This window comes from Odontesthes bonariensis, chromosome 9, assembly GCF_027942865.1.
Source record: "Odontesthes bonariensis isolate fOdoBon6 chromosome 9, fOdoBon6.hap1, whole genome shotgun sequence".
Taxonomy (NCBI): Eukaryota; Metazoa; Chordata; class Actinopteri; order Atheriniformes; family Atherinopsidae; genus Odontesthes; species Odontesthes bonariensis.
Genome location: NC_134514.1, coordinates 28,227,326 through 28,247,666, shown reverse-complemented (window position 1 = coordinate 28,247,666; position 20,341 = coordinate 28,227,326). Strand labels below are relative to the sequence as shown.

The following is a 20,341-nucleotide window of genomic DNA, read 5'->3' as shown; positions in this document are numbered from 1 at the left end:
TTTTACAGAAACCACACACACACGCACTGTACTTTATTTACCACCATACATTGGATATGTATCTGGAACCTACTTTGATGCCTGAATGTCAATAAATCTCTCAATATCACCTGAAGTCGCAGCTGTTCTCTAACCGGAGCACATAGTCAGTGAGGGGGAGACTAGCCATCAACGTACACGTCCGTCACACTCGCTGTCATTGATGAAGTGGTTGTTGATGAAAAAGTAAAGAAAAGCGTCACCTCATCCATTAAGAAATTGCCTCTCTTGGACACATCAACTCTTGAGAGAGTGGAATTACTCGCAAATGATGTTTCAAGGAAGCTTTTTGGATAACCTAAAAAAAACTGATGTTATGAGCATCGCTGTGGATGAATCAACCGACGGTGATCTGAAAAACACCATGGACACTGTCATGAACATTGTGAATTTCATCCGTTCAACCTCCAGCCTACAAAACCCTTCTTTTCCGTATGATGCTTGCCGACATGTTTGTGGAACACACGGACTTGCTTGTTCATAACGATGTCAGGTGGCTTAGCAAGGGAAATGTTTTGCTTCTGTGAGCTCCACCAGGAGATTGTCTCTTTTCTTTGCGTGAGTAAACGCAAGCGGGCAGCACACCTCCTGGAGCGCATGTTGGATGAACAGTTCACGGCAGAAGTGAACTTTCTGTGTGACATTTTCAAACACTTGAACACCCTGAATCTTGGACTGCAGGGACGAGAAAAGTCTATTGCTGATTTGGTTGAGGAGCTTTGTGCTTTCAAAACAAGGCTAACCATTTTCACAACAGACTTAACGGCAACAGGATCGCTGCACTTTCCACGACTGCGTGGATTCATGAACACAGCACCTGAGGCACGGGTAACGCCCATCATGAAAGATTTCATGACAAAACTGAATGAGAACTTTACTGAGAGATTCCAAGGGTTCAACATTCCCATTGAGGTATTGCACTTTGCTCGTGACCCCTTTTCTATCAAAGCTGAGGCAGACTTTTGTGCAAAAGTAAAAGAGGTAATGTCTTCTATTGATGAGAGTATCTTTCAGTTGGAAATGGTTGATGTGCAATCCTCCTTTGCTTCAATACTGCACTTGCAGTCTGAGGGTGCAGAGAGCTTTTGGTCTAACCATGTTAACCAATACCAGTACCCCACAATGAGGAAAGTGGCCTTGTTAATACTGACAATGTTTGGGTCCACTTATACATGTGAGTCTAGCTTTTCTCATTGTGTAATGTCATTTTTCCCACTAACCTGAACAGGCTCAAAATGACAGCAGTGTGATATATGCTAATGGTAATGTCTTTTATTGATGATAGCATCTCTCAGATTTAAAAGATTTGTGTGTAATTCTCCTTTGCATTAAATAAGCACTTGCAGTCTGAGGGAGAACTTTTGGTCTAACCATGACATGTTAACCAATATCAGTCTCTCTGACAACAGTTATGTTTTATGTTAATTATTTTGACTGTGGGTATGGACCTGCTATGTTTGGAATTGTTTAATTGTTTTCTAACCTCATGTTATGTTGTGAACAGTCGCATTTCTGGTTTCACAGCTTTGTTTTGTTCATCTTGAGTGTAGCATTTATATACATATGGACCTTGGTTTTAAAAGCTCCTTATGTGAAAGTATTAAAGTGGAAAAAATGGAAAAATATTCCGTGCGGCCCACAAACTCCCAGTGATATTCATATTTGGCCCACTTGCTATTGAAGTTGAATAGCCCCGGTGTATGGTAACTCAATTGTTTCATTGAAAGAAATCACTTTAAGTAGGCGTAGCAATATGGATAAATTGGTAACCAAACAATCAGGACCTCCTAGAACAAATTTAAATATAAAACTAATTTCTACTAAGGGAGGGAAATCATATAACCAAGGATTTTCGCAGAGCTGGTAAGAGCGGAAAACTTGGCTAACGGTTGGCCAGCCAACGCTTCATTCTGCTTCTTTTTTTCTTGGGCTTTTTATGCCTTTAAGGATAGGACAGTGTGCGAGAGACAGGGGGCAGGGAGATGGGGAGGACACGCAGCAGGGGGCCGCTCGGTGCGGGAGTCGAACCGGGGCCCGCTGCATCGAGGACTAAGCCTCTGTACATGTGGCGGCTGCTTAACCCACTACGCCACCGACCGCCCCCGTTCTGTTTCTTTAATGTAAATACTGGTGGTGTCTTTGATTAACAACAGAGAATGTGACTTTTTGTAATGGGAAATAAATGCTAATATAAAGTCAAGAGCTGTAAATAAATACTAATAATGTTTTTAACTTGTATCTGGTCCCTGTCTTATTTAATGGTGAAGCAGATAACTCTCTCCATGTTCAAAGGTATTTAAAGGTAAACTGATTACCTACTCGTATGTGGCAAAAGAGGCTAAAGGGAAAATCTTTATCTCGCAATCTAGTGCTTATATGAAGTATTGGTAATGTGAGTCAACCAGAAAAAAAAAAAAAAATTTGTGACAGCTGACTTGCTACTTATTAATTTACCCATTGAACGAGTCACTTTAGTCATCATCACTACTATTGCCTGTGAAATTTGTCAGGAGCCGCCACAGCTTAGTTGTTGCTTGGATCTCCCCAGCCGTTGGCTGTAAGTTTTCAGTTTGCATCTTTTTCCAATCAGAGCTTGAATTTATTTATCATTGGACTAACAACCAATCTCTCACTTTTTTTTTTTTTGGACTTTAATCTCCCCTGGTGTAATTGTCTCCTACTTGTGGGTCCAGCCTCCTTACATTCGTAACAATTCTAACATTCTAACAAGAATTGAATTAACACTTTCTTCATTGTCATTATATCACTCTGGATTCCGACAGTCAGAACCCGGCAAGGCTTTTTCATCCCTTCAACTATTTAGCGTCACTGCCGCAAGACAGCTCAGGGCAGAAAGCCGGACGGCAGACCCCCGAAAATGGCAAATTATCAAGCACAAAAGTCAAAAAGAACAGGTCTTTTTGCAGACTAATCACATCAGCAGAAGTAGAGTTATGCTGAAAAGGCGACACAGTGTCTGTACTGTTGCTGTACATCATCCTGCCATTACTGTATAATTGCACAGCAATCAGCCAGTCTCTAATCTAATTCTGAAGCTTCTCCTCACCGAAGTCCATTAGGCAGAAGATGGTGGTTGGTGGAGACCAGTGACCAAAGAGGGAGGAAGGTGTTCTATAAAGCATCCCAAAGGTGGCGCCAATCTGAATGTAGAATACTTTTATTGAAAGTTTAAATGTATCTGTTTCCCGTTAATTTTTTTCACCACAGGCTCAACTTTTGTACAATTTCCTCTGCAAAGGGAGCTCATTTCACCAGTGAAGGTCTAAGTTGTGGAAACGTCCCACACCTGCTGATAACTGCAGAGTAACTCAATTCAAAAGCCCCAGCGCTGTGACCGAGCTCAATGATGAAAATGGTGGGTGAGCTGTTATTGTGTGATGAAGCTTCCAGGTCTCATTTACCTAATTAGTTTTCCACTGTAGTCGTTGGAAGCACAATGATCTGTTTACCGTTTCAATGAATTCTGTGCTTTGATTAAAAAAAAAAGAAAAGAAAAAGAAAAAAGGTTGTCAGCCAAAAGTGACACCCTCTGTATCGGGAAAATCATGACACGCTCATTTTGAAGTTCTGATGCCGATCCGAGCATGTAAGGTGGCGAGAGGGGGCGTGGAGGAGGATGGCATTATTACATGATGCCACTGAAACCAATGCATTTATACACACACGGTAACGCAAGAGTATCATTTACTGCAGCAAACAATGAGAGGCTTCTGCGGTGAGAGGCTTCTGAGCTCTCAGAGGAGTCATCATGAGCACCGGCTGCTGATGTGCAACCCACAGGAGAGGTAACAAAAGAGATGCACTCCATTTCTTCCAAATACAGACAACGATGCTTTCAAAACCTCACTCAACAAATTACGCCGATAAGGCGAAATCAGCCAAGCGTTACTCCTCCCGGCTGAATCCATTTCATTACACTGGATTTGACAACAACATGCATCATCTACCTCCTCCACGTCACAGGCCGAACTCTGACCTCTAACACACCACAGCGGTTTAAAGCAACATCATTAGAAAATACGTCTTCTTAGGGTAAAAAAAAAAATAAGCCCCATTTTATTGAAATAAAAATGAAACGAGAAGCTTAACGAGCACAGCACACTAAGTTAACAAGAACTTTACTGAGGTTCTGAAAGTACAGGACTGACCTGGAGCGACGAGTGTTGGTGGTTTCAATCGAACAGGCTGCTGAGTCGTTGTTCCCCCTGAGATACGATGTCCCACTCTTTCCCTGACCAACAAACACATTATCAAGGGCGAACACAGGCTGATAATGGTCAGAGAATCCTTGGAATTTCCGAAATTCAGTTCGCATTCATGTGGAAATTAGTTACTAGTTACTCCAGATAAAAGTCTAGGTTTTTCATAATAAAAAAAACACTCCGTCACTGTGATATGTGGGCTTCCCATCTGCCCATCACTCAACACAGTGACAAGTAATCTCCAGAGACATTTTCTTCGCCGCGCATTGAATTTGCTTTACTGTTGGACGTTGGCCTGCCGCTTGCGGGGCTGCCTTTATCGGGTGATTGCAAGGGCTTTTTTTGTTTATATTTATTACTTGTGTGTTGGCGTGTGTGTGTGATCTGGCTCCAGTTTCAAGTATTGGCAATGCCCTCGAAAAGGCTTTTCTTGAGACACTGCCTGGTCGATCATAGCTCCCTGAGGATGAAATAATCTAGAAGCTAGTTCTGCAAAATATGTGAGGAAAGGTGCAGTGCATAAATTACAAACCTTGCAAAGTTTTAGTGCAGTGCTATAAAGTATGAAGGGGCTACCTACACTGATCAGCCAAAAACAAATAAATAAAACAAATGCGTAGTTAATGTGAGAAAACACGTCATTTTTAGCCAGCAAAATGCCAAAAGTAAATGTTAGATGATGGGGTTTGTTAGCTGTTAACAATGCCGTGTTCTTTTTTTACAAACCACAAATCTCTAATGGCAAATAAGGGGGAATAACTCAGATTATGTCAGAACAATGCAATGCAACGCAAGCCATGCTGTTTAATAACACAGGTGAGGAGGGATGAGAGTCGTTGTAGTTTGACCAAACTGAGATCATCACACATCTTCATCATTTGAAATCACACAGTCATTACCATACAGTGGAGAGTCGAAGCTAATGTGAAATAAGCTAATCAAATTGAAAAGACCTTTCTGGTGGATATAGCAGTAGCTACCATTTTCCAGTAAAGGATAGATCTGACCCATCCATCAAAGCAGCCAATGCCCTTAATAATGAATAACCTAATATAATGCAAACGGGTTCATTAATGAACTCGGTTTACTGCTGGAATCAGGAGAGGTGCAAGTCAGCCGTGCAAGCTAATTACATGAATTGAAAAATGAATGAAAGGAAAAAAATTCAAATTCAGATTCCTAATTGCCAGAAGTGATTTACAAATGGTACAATATCGGGGTCTACTGGGGCCTTTTCTCAGAAAGTAACACAGGCCCAGTCGTGTCATCATTTATGGTAGTAGTTATCCATACACTGCAAAAGAGAGCAGAACAGGAGAACATGGCGGAGAAATGAGCCATGTTAAAAAGTAAGTGAACATTTAACTGTTTGACGGCCAAAACCAAGGTACAAAGTAGACGACGCAGTTTTGTACCCGGGGCTGTGCATCCACATAGGAAAAGCTGAAGGCGAAAGTATTGTCTGCGGGGGAGAGGATGCACACACTTCTGCTTCAGAGTGTGGGATGTTGAACCCAGAGGCGAAAATTCTAAAAGTCAACCGGCCCGTTTACGGCAGCTGACACGCTGTAGTCTGTCAGTAGAGAAAGCTTCCCTAAACGCCGGCTGCTCCACAGGGTACCTCGCAACTCTGTTGTAAACCAAATGAACCAAAGGGCAAGTCCGATACTGGGTTCAGTCTTTGATCAGAGTCAGAAGAGAACTGTTCACCGAGCGAGACGCAGCTCCCAGCGAATTAGTGAGGGGGAATTACTGAACTGGCGACACTTAAAAAGCAAACGTAAGATGATGAAGAGTAGAAAAAAAGATCTGCCGAAACAGGCGATGTCTACATCAGCTGAAGGATAATACTCCTGACTCACAATATAGCAGTAGCGAACCGTGAGCACTACGGCTGGGCCTTCACCTCAGCCCTCATTGCTGAAGAAAAAAGAAATCATTGCGGGAAAAAAGACTATCAAGCTAGCCACAACATTGGTCTCGTCTTCCGCAATTCTGTCTCAACCGCTCCACTCTGCACGCTTTTCTTCTTCTTCTTCTTGGGTTATTATGGCGGTTGGCAGCTTAACGGAAAAGGCGCATTACCGCCACCTGCTGGACTGGGGTGTGGATGCAAGAGAGCCTACTCTAATGCTAGACTGGGGCTGCACGCTTTTCGGACTTCACGAAGGCCTACGATCATTTTTTTTTTTTTGTCCCACCCACTTCAAATCAAACCGTGATTGGTCAATTTTCCCATCACTGTCCAAACCAAAACACATAGCTTGGCCTTCCCCGAGATGCGTGAAGTCCTAACCAATTAATGAGCCGGTTAATCTTGCTTCAATAGAGATGGACGATTCTGATTGGATAGTATGTTTCAGGACAGTAACCCTTTCATTGCCGATGTGAATTTGACAGTAAAGTTAACTTTGGAACATAGATTAGCGAGAATGTAGTATTAAATGTATTGTATTAAATTAAATGAGAGTGATTGAGTTTTTTTTATGTATACATATATTATTATTTAATACTAATATGTTTTTGTTCTGAATTTTTTAAGGCCTTCTCTGAAGGCGTAGAAGGCCCTGAGGGTTCCCCTCTGCAATATAGTGTTCACTGAAAAAAAGGGCTCGGTCAGGAATAAGGTTAGCCAGTGCTTCATAATTATGCGTTGGATATTCACAGTTGAGAGTCGGATAAACAAACACCGTCAGGGTAGTGCACATCAAATCAGGGATCGTGTATGGTATGAATTTACTGATTTTGGTTGAGAACATGTAATTAAAGGGATAGTTCGCCTCTTTCGACATGAAGCTGTATGACATCCCATATTAGCAATATAATTTTTTTTTTGTGCTTTTGTGCCTTATGGTTCCGGTTTCCGACCGACCCTGTCAATTTACGTGCGACCCAAATTATTTTATGAGCTTGGGGAAAAAAAAAAAAAAAAAAAAAAAAAAAATACATTTTTTTTTTTTAATGCAAACTATAACTACGTTTTTGTACAGCACCTCTTCATCCTGTACAAGGATGAGCGCATGCTCTCGGGAAAACAACGACTTCACGTGAGATCTGCATGCAGACTGGGTCGGTAGCGCGTGTTATATCGTTGCGGGAGAAAGATGGATATATGCGTGGTCTCCATTGTTTCTCCATGCAATAGCGTGACAAACAAAATTGTAAGATTGGGTAGGAAATCTTTCGAAAATGTCCTTGAAGAAGTCAAGCAGTGCACTTGTTCATTTGTGTCGGCAGCCTGTGTTCAGTCGATTTCTCCTACTTGTCGAGAATTGCTACTTTGTGGTTTTGCGCATGCGCCGAGCCGAATTTCTAAGTTTCATTTTCACGCCCATAATGTTTTGCAAAAAATAAGATATTTTTCATATCATACTATCATCATCATTTTTATGAATATATATAGGCTACATAATATATAAAAAAATATTTCAATTGTTTTGTGTTAGGCAGAATAGTAGAAGCAGGCAGTAATGTTGGACAACAGGGCTATGAGTCGCAGAACACCAGAGTGACACTTTAACTAAACTATTACATTTATTTATGAAATATTGCTTGAAATGTCTTCAATGCCAATGGTCCAGGTTGTATCGACTACATATGTTGTTCATATAAAAATGTGTGTGTGTGTGTAACATGCTGGGAGTATCCATTGCTGCTGTAATAAAAAATAAATTAAAAAAATCTACCTATCACTCGCTGCCACTGGAAAAATAAATAAATAAATAAATAAATAAAATAAATTCCCTACCTACCCATGACATCAACTGACAACCAACAGGAACCAAACTTTTTTTTTTTTTAGGCCTAATGGATAGGAAAGTTCAGAGAGACAGGAAGCAGGGGGCAGAGAGAGGGGGAACAACACGCAGCACAGGGCCGTCCGATGCAGGACATGAACCGGGGCCAGCTGCAGCGAGGACTATAGCCTCTTGTATATTGGGCGCCTGCTCAACTCACTATGCCACAGACCACCCCAGCAATATCATTAATGACCATTTTCTTACCCCCTGCTGCGTCCTGTGAGCCGAGTTCCGGCCTCGTTTTGGCCTTGACGAAGGTAGTCCGGCTAGTTGGCTGGGGTTTAAAAAATAAAGCGTTTTGCTTCTCAAAACAATATGCGTTCAAAAGAGTAATACATTTGCATCACAAAATCATTCTCCAGGAAAAAGTCAGACCTCACTATCGCTTGGCGCTATTTTCTCTCCCTTCGTATCACTGCGCGCTGCCGCTTACCGATAGCCGCACCTGTTACGGTGTTTACTGCTCGGTCTGCACTTCGGTCTGCACGGTCTCCGCAGCATGCATTGATATGAAGGGAGAGAAAATAGCACCAAGCGATTGTGAGGTCTGACTTTTTCCTGCACAACGATTTTGTGATGCAAATGTATTACTCTTTTGAACACATATTGTTTTGAGAAGCAAAACGCTTTATTTTGGCGGCCCTAGCCAACTACCTTCGTCAATGCCAAGACGAGTTCCTCGGCTCACAGGACGCAGCAGGGGGTAAGAAAATAGTCTTAAATTATATTGCTAATATGGGATGTCATTCAGCTTCATGTCAAAAGAGGCGAACTATCCCTTTAACATCTCCACCCATCACAATGACATAAAACATTTTTTGTATTGTACAGATATTTGGACCTACGAAAGCCTACCACATTTCAAAAGCTTAACAAGTTTATGGTTCAGACCCAAGTTTCAAACATTGTTCCTGTGCATGTTTTTTTTTTTAATTATTTTATCAAATCCTGCCACTCGGGTAGAAAAGGACAAGCTGCGTTACAGTTGAGATGTCCGAGGAGTATAAGCATTCTCGAGAGGTAAGAAAATCACAAGAACGCGCTGTGAATGTTAGCTGAAGTTAGCAGGAGCTAGCTGTAGCCAGCATTTCCACCCTCTGCCTGGCTCCAAGCAGCAAGGCATGATGGGCTCATGTTCACTAACGCATTGTACATCCTCTGTTCCCTACTTAAGGAGTACCGTGTGATGAGATTGCAGCGCACTATTTAGCTTTTCAAATGTTTAAGTTGTCATTTCAAACAGTCCTACAAAATGGCTGACTAACTGTGCCAAAGGAGAGGACAAAGCAAGAAAGCCTTAAAGAGACAGGAGCTCAAATAGAGCGTTTCAGACGGAAAGTGGCAGGAGCTGCAGCAGTGATGTCCAGTATGAGAAAAAAACTATCTGTGCATCATATTAAAACATGTTGGACCGAATCGTAAGATAAAAGCATGACATTGTAAATAAGCCAAATTATGGCTCTTTAAAACTGCATATTCGCCCTCAAACTACCAGTAAAGACATATTTGAAACTGGGTTGACTCTCAAATGATTTGTTTCATGAGTTTGATCAGTTATGACTTAAAAGTTAGTGCGTGTTCCCCAAAGGTCACGGTGTTGTACACTAAATCAGCTATAAAGGCAGAAATAATTTCCTCAAACACAACATGTACACGCATGTCACTATGATGTGTTCTAGAAGAAATGCACACGAGAGCGCACACAAATGTGGGTCTAATTTAGTGTTCGTGTCCAGTTTGATGAGAAAAAAAAACACATTTTGCCTCCAGGCTGGATTATTGTTATCGACATGTTCTGTCCAGTGAATTCCACTGGCACAGCGATGCCCACGCAAAATGCAGCTCTCGGGCGTGAGATGATGTGTTCATCTGCGTGAGATGATGTGTTCATCTTGATGCAACAGAAACCAAGGCCTTAAAAAATAACATACTTAGGCTACGACGGCGAGCAGATAAATCAATAAAGAAAAAGTAATCATGGACGTACAGAAGAAGCTTTGTTTTTTTTCCCCTTGCAACAGTCTGACAGATCATTTCAATGACAATCTATATTCCCTTTTGCTGTGCACGTCAGTGATGCGGTGCCTCGTCCATATTAATACCCACAGGATTTTACTGCCGTCATCAGCCTCTAACCCGTCCTCTGCAACGAGTGAGTTGACGGAAAAGTTAATGGAGTTTTTGATTAGAGGCTCCAATGTATATGACTGAGTTCATTCATGCTCCTTTTTCTCCCAACAGGGAAAGCACCAACTTGTGATTAATGGGGTCAATTTATCAACAATTGCCACACATCAATACAGTAGTTATAGTAGTTCCATCAACCTCAACAGCACTATTTTTTTTTTATCCTATTCTTCTGTCTTATACGAGTGTGTGTTCCTCAGCAGACGGACATTATTACGCTGCTCGACAGCCTCTTTCTGTGGAGATGGGTACACTCATCCGGGATGAAGGAGGGCTATAAAAGGCAACTTTTAACTCGCACACACCATGAACAGCACGCATGCATCCTTCACTCATCTGCGACACAGTCTGTGATCCTGTCTTCTTTTCGTTGACGTCCACAGAGTTCAGTTTCAGTGTCCTGGCCACGCTAAGGCTTTCCTCCAGGGACTCATCCTTTAACCGAGGCCTCACTACGGTCCTTCTTATCCGCGTTGAGCTGCGCTCGAATCTCTGTGTGTACGCCCAGTATCGCTCAAAGAGCACTCCAAACAAAATCAAATCTGGCACGTATGCGCGGGGAAAATGTCAGGAATCCAAGTGAAACTAATCACTGCATTTGGCTTTGATCACAACAGCGAGTGCAGAGCATCCAGCAAATATTCACAGCAATTTCCACACAGACCTCTTCACACGCTTTGCCTCCCAATTTATGTCCAGCTTGAAAGATTCTTTTCCATTACGGCTGCCGAGCTTCTCAATCTGATGTTGGCTGTCATTACATAACCAGATATTCTGTTTATAAAGTGTTTCAAAAAATCTTCAGCAGTTCACCGGAATTTGTGATTATTTCACACTCTGTCATCGATAAAATACCACTAGATTCAGTACTCTTGTCTTAATGCAATTATTAACAAGGGGGAGAAAAAAACCTCAATCTTTACTCAAAGGGGTTCCCTCAAATGGGAACCAACCTGCATAAAGCGGCATCAGACCTTTTTTTTTTTTCTCTCAAAAGGATTACCTGTTTGAATGAAGTATTAATTGAAACCGGATAGGGCGATGTGGGATTTAATGGGTAAACACTTAAGCAGGGCAAAAAGCACTAATCTGGTAATCCTATAATACAGTTTCACCTCAGATTTTTATTGACACTGGAGCGCGCAGAAAGGAACATACAGTGGCTTGGTTTAAAGCCACGGTAAGCAGCTCTGTCGGCACGTTGTCGGTCGCTGAAAAACGTACACGGATGAGAAAATCAATCAAAGAAATGTTCTGTTTATTTAACAGATTAAAGAGGGATTTCTTTTTCTGTTGTTCCGGCTGGCGTTGTTGTTGTTGTTGTTGTTGTTATGTTCATGAAGACGTATGGTGGCCATTAGATGTCTTATAAATATATTATGCACTTTGTAAGGCGAATTAGGGCTGATAAAGTCTTTAGGATACTTTAGGAAATCTATGATGTCAGTGTGTTCGTGTCTCTCCCTCGCAATTGGCATTTTTTATATTTGGAACCGAGTCAGTTGCTTGTTTCAGCAGCTAAAGTTAGTAAAGGCAATGAAAATAGAATGGAAGCAGGCACCTACTCAATCATTTGTAGATCTCATTTTTTTTTATCATAAATCTAGGGACAAGTATCAGTCAGGAAAATGTTCTTTCCGTAGAGTATGACAAAAATAGATCACACAGTTGTTACAGGCTAAAAAACTACAACAACTACAATTACAGTTCGATCGAGAAAAGCCACGATGGATCACATAGCACATGCAAAGTCCAGATGGAAAGTCCACAACCAACAGCTCAAACCAGTAGCCTTTTTATTGCAAGTCAACAGTGCGTGCCTACGGAAGCCCAGAGCGAACTTGGTACGTCTAAACTTTTTTTTTTTGGTTTTGTCGAGATAACGAGTTAATTTACCGATGGTTTTCGAGGCCACTTTTTCTCCCCAGTCCACCCCTGTTTATATGTGTTTTACGTGTATTTCTGGCAATGGTGTACCCATTTTTACCCCCCTTTCATTGAAAACTGAATAAAGTAGCCTATGAATCAAACATGGAATGTGGAGCGTTTGTGTAACAATTCTGCTTGTGAAAATGCACAAAGCAAATCCCGCTGGTGTGACAAGCATTTGAAGAATGGAATCAGGTTTAACAGGTTATCGTAAGATAACGAGTTATTTATCTCGTTATCTCGAGAAAACGATAATGGCACCTCTCGTGCATCATTCGGTAACCATGGAGACGGCCTGGTCCCCTCAGCCGGTCACTGATGAAGTCGACTATATCAGCAGGATCACTGAGGTGTAAACGCCTGTTGAGCTGCAGTCGAGCCAGCCGTCTCCTTAAATGACGCGGGCTGATATGAAAGTTATCTCTACAAGACAAACAAATTGCAGTTTCAGCCTGTTAGACTTCGACAGAAGTAAAATCTGATGCATTGATTTATGTCAGGTTCTCCAAAATCTGACATTTTCAGCTTGAGTTCGTTCTTGAAAAGGCTTTAAGAACACTGAGAAACCGATCATGAGCACTCAAGAAAAGATAGTCATCTCGTGATCTCGAAAACCATCGGTAAATTAACTCATTCTAATTATATAATAGATAATTATGTCGTGATCGTTTTCTCGAGATAACGACAAAATGATCTCGTTATCTCGATAAAACCATAAAAAAAAGTTTATATGTATCACGTCCGCTCTGGGCTTCCGTAGCGTGCCGAGGGTATGATTATTCGCCCATTGTTGTTTATGTGCACAGTTGATTCGAGCTACAGTTACAGACTTGGCCATTCAATTGGACCACCGTCATTGTCCCACTTTGCATGCACGGGAGCAGAATCGAGATATCAACAGAAGTGTCTGATGCTGCGTTCCGTAGGAGAAACATTTCACAGAGGGAGATCTTCATACCTGTAACTATAGCTAACTCTAAGGTATTCAAACTGGGCTCTTTTTTTTTGATGATGCTGTCGTCGTAAGATCAGGATTTATTAGAGCAGAGCGACGGTCTGAAAACATAACAAGCAATCCTAACGGGTTGATTTTTTTTTAAATCCCAATGTCTGACACGATAAACTATCTGATGAAAGAAACGTTTGGCTGCATCCAGAAACACTTTCACTTTACCCTTTTGACAAAAAGATGTAAAAAGTTGGAACTTTGGTGAATGTGAACTATTTGAGGCTATTTGAGGCTATTTGAGTCGAGTAATAATCCGAACTCCAGTGCCACTATCTTGTGGTGCTTGTCTGGCTTTTTGAAGTTCGACTTTGTGTGATTTCAGTCAGACTAACATGTTGAGCAATGTTGCGTTTATGCTCGCACCAACACAATGATTTGGCTCTTTCAAGTGTCAACAGTGTAAACATGCTCGGTGATTACACTGTGCCTTTAAGCCAAGGACATTTAGCTGCAGCTCTATTTCTGTAACTCGTGGACGACTTTCATGAGACGTGCACCTTTTGAAACCCTTATTTCTACGTGCTTTTGGCTCTGATGAAATTATTTTTAACTTAAAACTTCATGTTAACAGATTGATTAATACAGACAGCGTCTTTGTGATAGCTGCTGTGTGTTTGTGTGTGTGTGTGTGTGCCTTTCTCTCGCTCTCTCATGCTCTCATGCTTCCCCAGTGCATGAATGCTGTGTGCATGCGGTAGAAGACGGCAAGATCAATTTTTTCAAAAAGGTGTTGCCGTATTTGCTCTCTGTCCCAAAACAATTAAAAGCGATATCAACATAATGCTGATCAGTAGAATTGGTATCAATTCTGGTATCAATATATGTATCCAGTGCCTTCCCTATGTAACTCAGTACCGCTGCTCAAATGAACGTCTCATCAACCTCAGCCCTGTTTAGAAGCGGTTTGCATTGATCTACTGAAAGTCTGGGATTGCTGTTTCAGGTCTGCGTTTTTTTTGTTTTTTTTGTCCAAGTACTTGAATACCGTCCAATGACATTAAATTCGAATCTAATCAGATCCATCTTGTGATAATCTTGACTCTCACCGGCTGTTCTTCACCTGTCGTGAAAAACAAGTCTTTTTCATCCACGGCACTCTAAAGTCATGTGCACAAAAATTAACTCCCACTGTGCGCCCACATAGGGAATATGATCTCACTCGAGATCTGGCTAAAAAAAAAGTGTGGGTGCCTATGATAAAACTACCGAGAGAGCGAGCAGGAATCACGTGTTTTTAATTGTTTCGCTCACATTAGGAGGGAGGGATGTATGTATCAGATTTCACAAATTCGGCAAAAAATTATCTAATTAATGTGATCCCAATGCAAGCAGTAGAGCACTGTACGGAGGTCTTAAGCCACACCTCGTTTTCTTCATGTTTGGCTTTCAAAGGAAATTTCTTGTAATCTCTTAGTGCCCTTGAGCAGTAACTCTCCATGGTTTCTGAAGGTCTTTCAAAGATTTTACAGTATTCTCAGTTCAGCTCTTATACCCGATCGTTTTCAGAAGAACACGTGTTTTTCATCTTTTGTTAAACAACTTTACACCGACTTATGAATGGGGGGAAAAAGGCACCTACACGTAACAGACAGCTTGAGTCCTGACAATACAATAGGAAATTAGAGGCTGTTCAAAACGTTTGCATATTACTGTGTTTGCCACTGTGTATACTTTGCGTTGTGCGTTCCCTTCCCTCCATCTAATGTTTGCTGGACCTGTTAAAGCACTTGCCAGACTCAGCAAGCACGTATGTTTCCAACGCCAGATTCTCTGTAGTCTCAGGGCTGGGTGACAAATGAATTCAGTCAATTCATCAAATTTCTGGTTCAAAGTCTATTTTAAAGGGAAAAACGACATTCTTTCCCTCTTCTTCTACCACAACATTATAAAAGAGGTACCTTTTCATCAGTCAAAATGACAAGTTTGACATTAGATATGTTCAATGTATATTTACATTTATGAATTGAGCTTGAAGGTGTGTTTAAACAGCCACTCTTTCAGCTTAAAGGGAAATTCAGTTAAATTCATTCATCCACAAAGTGAAAATAACTTCTGTTAAGTCTATTGCTCAGATAGAGTGAAACTTTACTTTTGGTGGGGAATAAATCTGAGATTATCATTTTTGGTCAACTCGGTGACCTAACTCAACACTGTACATATTGTCCGTTACAAACAAGACAGCCACCTCTGAAGCCCACAAATCTCTGCATAATCTCTCTTTGACAAGCTTTACTCACTGAGTCCTTTTATCCGGAATTTAATTTGGCTGTAGAGTGCAGGTAGAGCTGTTTCTGCTGGGATTGGTCTGCCCACGCAGCAGTGCCAAGAACGGCTGGCGAAATCTCGGGTTATCTCCAGCCAGACATGTTGGTAGATCCTTATCTCTGAAAGCTGCCCCACATTTGGTGATTCTCCTCCCTCTCTCAGAGATGGAGCACACAATATTGACGACCGCTCATCAACTTCTCACTGACCCAGTCAGTCCGGCTGTGTTCCTCGAGGTTGCACATTTTTTTTGGATAGAACGAAAACCGGCTTATGTGTGGTTCCTCGTGTGGAGGCAGATTTTACAAACTGTGTGCGTGCGTTTCATCTGGTTTATGCATTCCAGTTTCGCCAAAGTGAGCCTAAATGCCCGCTTTCAGGCGTCTTTCTCTGCTATATCACCCAAATAAATCAAAAGTAATGTTAGCATAACACTGGAGCCACAAGTTTTTTCTTCTTGTTCTTCATCTTTGGCGTTTTTTACCGCAGTTGAATGTACCGTAATGACACATGCCTGCAAGACGAATTGCATTCATCAATCAAAAACGTGACTGTGGGTCATATAGTCATTTAAGGATGCAAGACCCTGAGATGCGTCTTCATAAACATCAGATCAATAACAGATGAATCATCAAATCGAACTGAATCGTAACGCCAGCAAAGATTGAATGAAAACGGACGTCCCTCACTGTTCCAATGCAAATGCAGGCAAATCCAGGCAAATCCAAACCACTGGCTGCTTTTGGTACCTCAGCAGTGCTCGGGTAAGTAAACAAAGAGGCAGGACAAAATACTCAAAATCCAATTGTCCTCTTCTGAAAGATAATCAGCTGCCAAGCGTCATTAAAGCTCCTGAAAACCTCATTTCTTGTGTTGTTTTGGTGTGATGAATGACTTCCTAGAGCGTCTCTCTTTATTAAACAGAAACACGAACAAATCCCCCTGCAGTCGTCTGTTTGAACGGCAACAGAAATGTTTTGGATATTTATAAAGGGAGCTCATTTTTTTCTTTATTTTTACTCAATTATCTCTTTTTTTGTTTGTTTTTTTCCCACTTGCTCATTTCAGTGGAGAAAATGAATGAGTATCCAAACCCAGTAATGATGATAAAACACGATCCACGCTTAAGCAGCTGGCCTTGTTAGAGCGCGATAGAGAGAGTGGAGCAGTGATTTACCTGTGTGATTAAAGTTGATGCTCAGTAGAGGATAAATACTTGTTAACTAAAGACTGCATTTCACATCAAATGACAATTTTTTGGCCACTTTTTAAACTGTGGTCCTTCATTCGTTGGCTGCACTTTCAAAATCTGGCAGCGATCAGGGACACCATCCAAATCAGTTGAGGTGTGGGCAGATGACAAGTTTAAAGTGACACCGACTCGGCCTACAGTTAAAGAGTTTACGGTCTGTAAATGGTCCCAGTATCGACAGAGGCACAAACGATCAAACAAACAAAGGAAACCATCAAAATTACTGGAGCCGTTAAGAAACAGGGAAGGGAGGACAAAGTGGGGGAAAAAAAGTAGAAAAAAAAGGTGCAATCAAAAGCTGATAAGTAGGGAGAGGGGAAGAAAAAAGGGGGATTTATGTTTGGACTAATGAGAGGAAGATTACACGAGAGACAACTTATCAAGAACTGAGAGAGGGAGTGATGGGAATCTTAACTATAGCACTTTCATCCAATTCTATTTTGTTTCCTCTCTCCCAGCTGAGGTTTTGTGGGCCATAAATGTGTTAGAAAATAAGAAAATAAAAATGCTTTAAGCCAGCTCGGTTGGCATAAAGATTTTTATTTTCATTTCATATGGGCGCCTCGGAGCAATTTGCTGGGCTCTACCCAACGTTACTGCTTTGTATTTATACAGTAATAATTACGGATGTGCCAGTTGCTGGGTTCAAATTGCTGTTGTTAATTTTTCAGTTAGGACATATAATTATGACAATCTGGACCAATTTAAAGGAAAAAAACATCAACAGAAATCCACGAATGTGCAAGAAAAAAAGGTTTATATGCTTAAAGAAGATGTCATATGCATTATGAGGAATGGAGACATTCTTTTTTTTTAGCAAATCTCCAGTCTGAACTGGCTAAGATGGTTGAACCTCGTTTTTGCCCCTAAAACCAGTTAACAGAAATATTCTTTTGCATTTCTTTTCTGCAGCTTTTCAAAGATTGCTTCAGATTGGATCCGCAGGTGAACCAAAACCTGATTATTGTCGAGCGATGAAAGTGCCCTCTGGGTGCTCCGGAAAACAAACAACAGGTGAATGTAGACAGCATCAAGTGCATGATGTGAGAACGCAAGTTCCTTCATTCACACCACAATAAAGATGGATGGATGGATGTTATGGGACTGTATTCGACCAAACCTGTCACCAATGGCCAAAGTGACACCTTTGACAAAAAAAAATTGACCTGTTTCCTGGTAATAAATCACGTCTATAATGAAATAGACATGTATGGTGCTGTAGCACTTTTGAGGTGTGGCTCTCTGTTTGACAAATCGGTTGCATGCAAACCTTCTTCTAATTCCACCTCTCACCCTTGAGTGTTTTAGCAGTGTTTTTCTTTGTTACACTGATCCACTCTTTTGGCTCACAAAAGAGCAGCTTGTTTTGCAACTGCGAACGTCGGAGTCTTCCACAGTTCTTCCATTATCACTTTCTGCTGACAGTTACATCACAAAGGTGGGCAGGAGAGAAGACGTCAAAGCCAATTCCCCTTTTCCTATCTCTATCACCTCCCTGGGCTCACAAAAAAAGGTCTCACTCCTGTTCCAAACAGCACGCCTCTTTCTCATCCTCTGGCACCCACACGAATCACATCCACCTGGCGCGCGCACACTCCGCACTTTTCGGGCTCCTTGCCAGCACGAGAGCCAAAAAGAATCCGACGGGTTAAAAGTGACTGATCCAAACTCCAATGTATTTGCCATTGTGGAAGTGAAGTGTTTTTCCAGCAGGCTTGGAGCAAGAATTAAGACACTGGTGCACATTCACACTTTACACTGTCCTCCTAAAGAAGTAGTTATCAGCCCAGCAGCATCCACATGTTACTGTAACAACTCTGCTGAGAGGAGTCAGCTGCGCCAGCCTCTCACACTCCGCTACGCTTACTGTACCATCAACTTTATTCCGACCAAACAGCCCTCCTGTAACCTCAGGGTGACCACTGCACAACTCTCAGCCATGTCAGGTGTTTTCTGGGAGGAAAGTCACTTGACATACCTTCGTATACCTCGAGTCAGCATCAGACCGGAGGTGTTATTTTTCCTCTAAATCCCGGCGTTTCCTTGTGGAAAACGTTACGGGTTGTGAAATAAAAAATAAAAAAAAAGAATGAAACGATTTCCTTGCCTTGAAATCCAAAGACGAAAACGACGCCGGTGATCCACGCGGTGTGTATCCAGAAGTAACCCATGGTTATCCTTGTCCTCAGGTGCAAATTGCTCCGCGCTCCAGCAGACCGAGCTCCGTCTCCGGCGGTTAAGTTTCCAGTAGCGCGAGCGCCGCGGATGAAGCCGAGCGGAGGGAGAAATCCCAGTCTGAGAGGGGCTGGTGAAACACGGGAGCCGAAGTGTCCACCACTGCTTTCTGGGCTGCTTTCACACGGACGTTAGCGACCCCTACCGAAAATCTTACCGACACATGAAGTGTGTGCGTTTGTGTCTGAGTGTGAGTGTGTGTGTGCGTGGGTTTCCTCTCGCGTGTATGCAGTGAATCGACTCTGTTTTCAACTAGAGCCGCAGTTCGGGACTGAGAAATGTGGGTTAAATCCGCACATTTAATTCAGCGCCACACCATGACAAACAGGGTTTGCAGCAGACACTGATGATGGAAGTGTTTGCAACAAGAGATTCCCTTCCCTGTATTTTCTCCCAGTTTAAGCCACCTACATATATCTTTATCATTGTAACCACATGAATGAGGTTACCCCCCCCCTCAGAAATGTAACAGCTCTGTTCTTTCTATAAGTGGTCTCCAAATATTTTAAGAAGAGTCCACCCCTTATTAAGAAGGAACACCCCTCCCCTGCCTATAAGGTCTGTGTTGGAAACAACCTCTCAGGTACTGAAAGGATTCTGTCATGACAGAAAATATTGGGATGCATACATGAAAAAGTGCCCAAAATCATGAGCATCTGTTACTCTAAAGCGGAAAAAAAATTTGGGACAGCCTGGGGCCTCTGTAAGCAACAAGACAATGGGCACAATGGCGGAGAACCAGAGTTTCTTTGTGGAGATGGCAGAACTTTATCGAAGTACAGACATTAATCAGACCTCCATAGTGCAGTGGCCTGACAGCTCAAAACAAACAAACAAAAAGCAGATAATTGCCACAGGGGGTTTGCCAGATAAAAAAAAAAAAGTTCACCTGAACACCTTTCACACTGCAAGAAACCGGATCTCTTGATCTGAATTAAGGAAAATTTAAGAAATCTCTAAATCAGGCATCACTTCATTAACACCATCCCTGTGGTCAAACACGGTGGTCACAGCATCATAACATGGAGATGTTTTTTTTTTCTTCTGTGAAACAAACTGTGAGACCAGTCAGCATGGAGGCAATTATTATTATCCCGGCATGATTGATGCTCCCAACCCATCTTCGCTGAGGCTGAATGTTTCCCACAGAACAACCGGATAACCTGAAAGCCAGCCTTGTAACAAGCAAACCGAAAGCAACCATCGACTTTACAGCCCCTTTAAAGGGATAGTTCGCCTCTTTTGACATGAAGCTGTATGACATCCCATATTAGCAATATCATTTATGAACATTGACTTACCCCCCGCTGCGTCCTGTGAGCCGAGTTCCAGGCAAGTTTTGGCGTCCACGAAGCTAGTCCGGCTAGTTGGCTGGGGCTTGAAAAATAAAGCGTCTTGCTTC

General features: G+C 41.9%; 1 protein-coding gene across 1 annotated transcript in view; it reads right to left on the bottom strand.

Moving 5' to 3' along the window:
• lsamp (limbic system associated membrane protein) overlaps window positions 1–19,029 on the bottom strand; it is a 605,659-nt gene extending 586,630 nt beyond the window's left edge. The window contains exon 1 of the mRNA XM_075473938.1: window positions 18,812–19,029. Coding sequence (XP_075330053.1) covers window positions 18,812–18,875 — 64 coding nt within the window. The 5' untranslated portion in view covers window positions 18,876–19,029. The remainder of the gene's footprint in view (window positions 1–18,811) is intronic.
• Window positions 19,030–20,341: the final 1,312 nt, after the last annotated feature.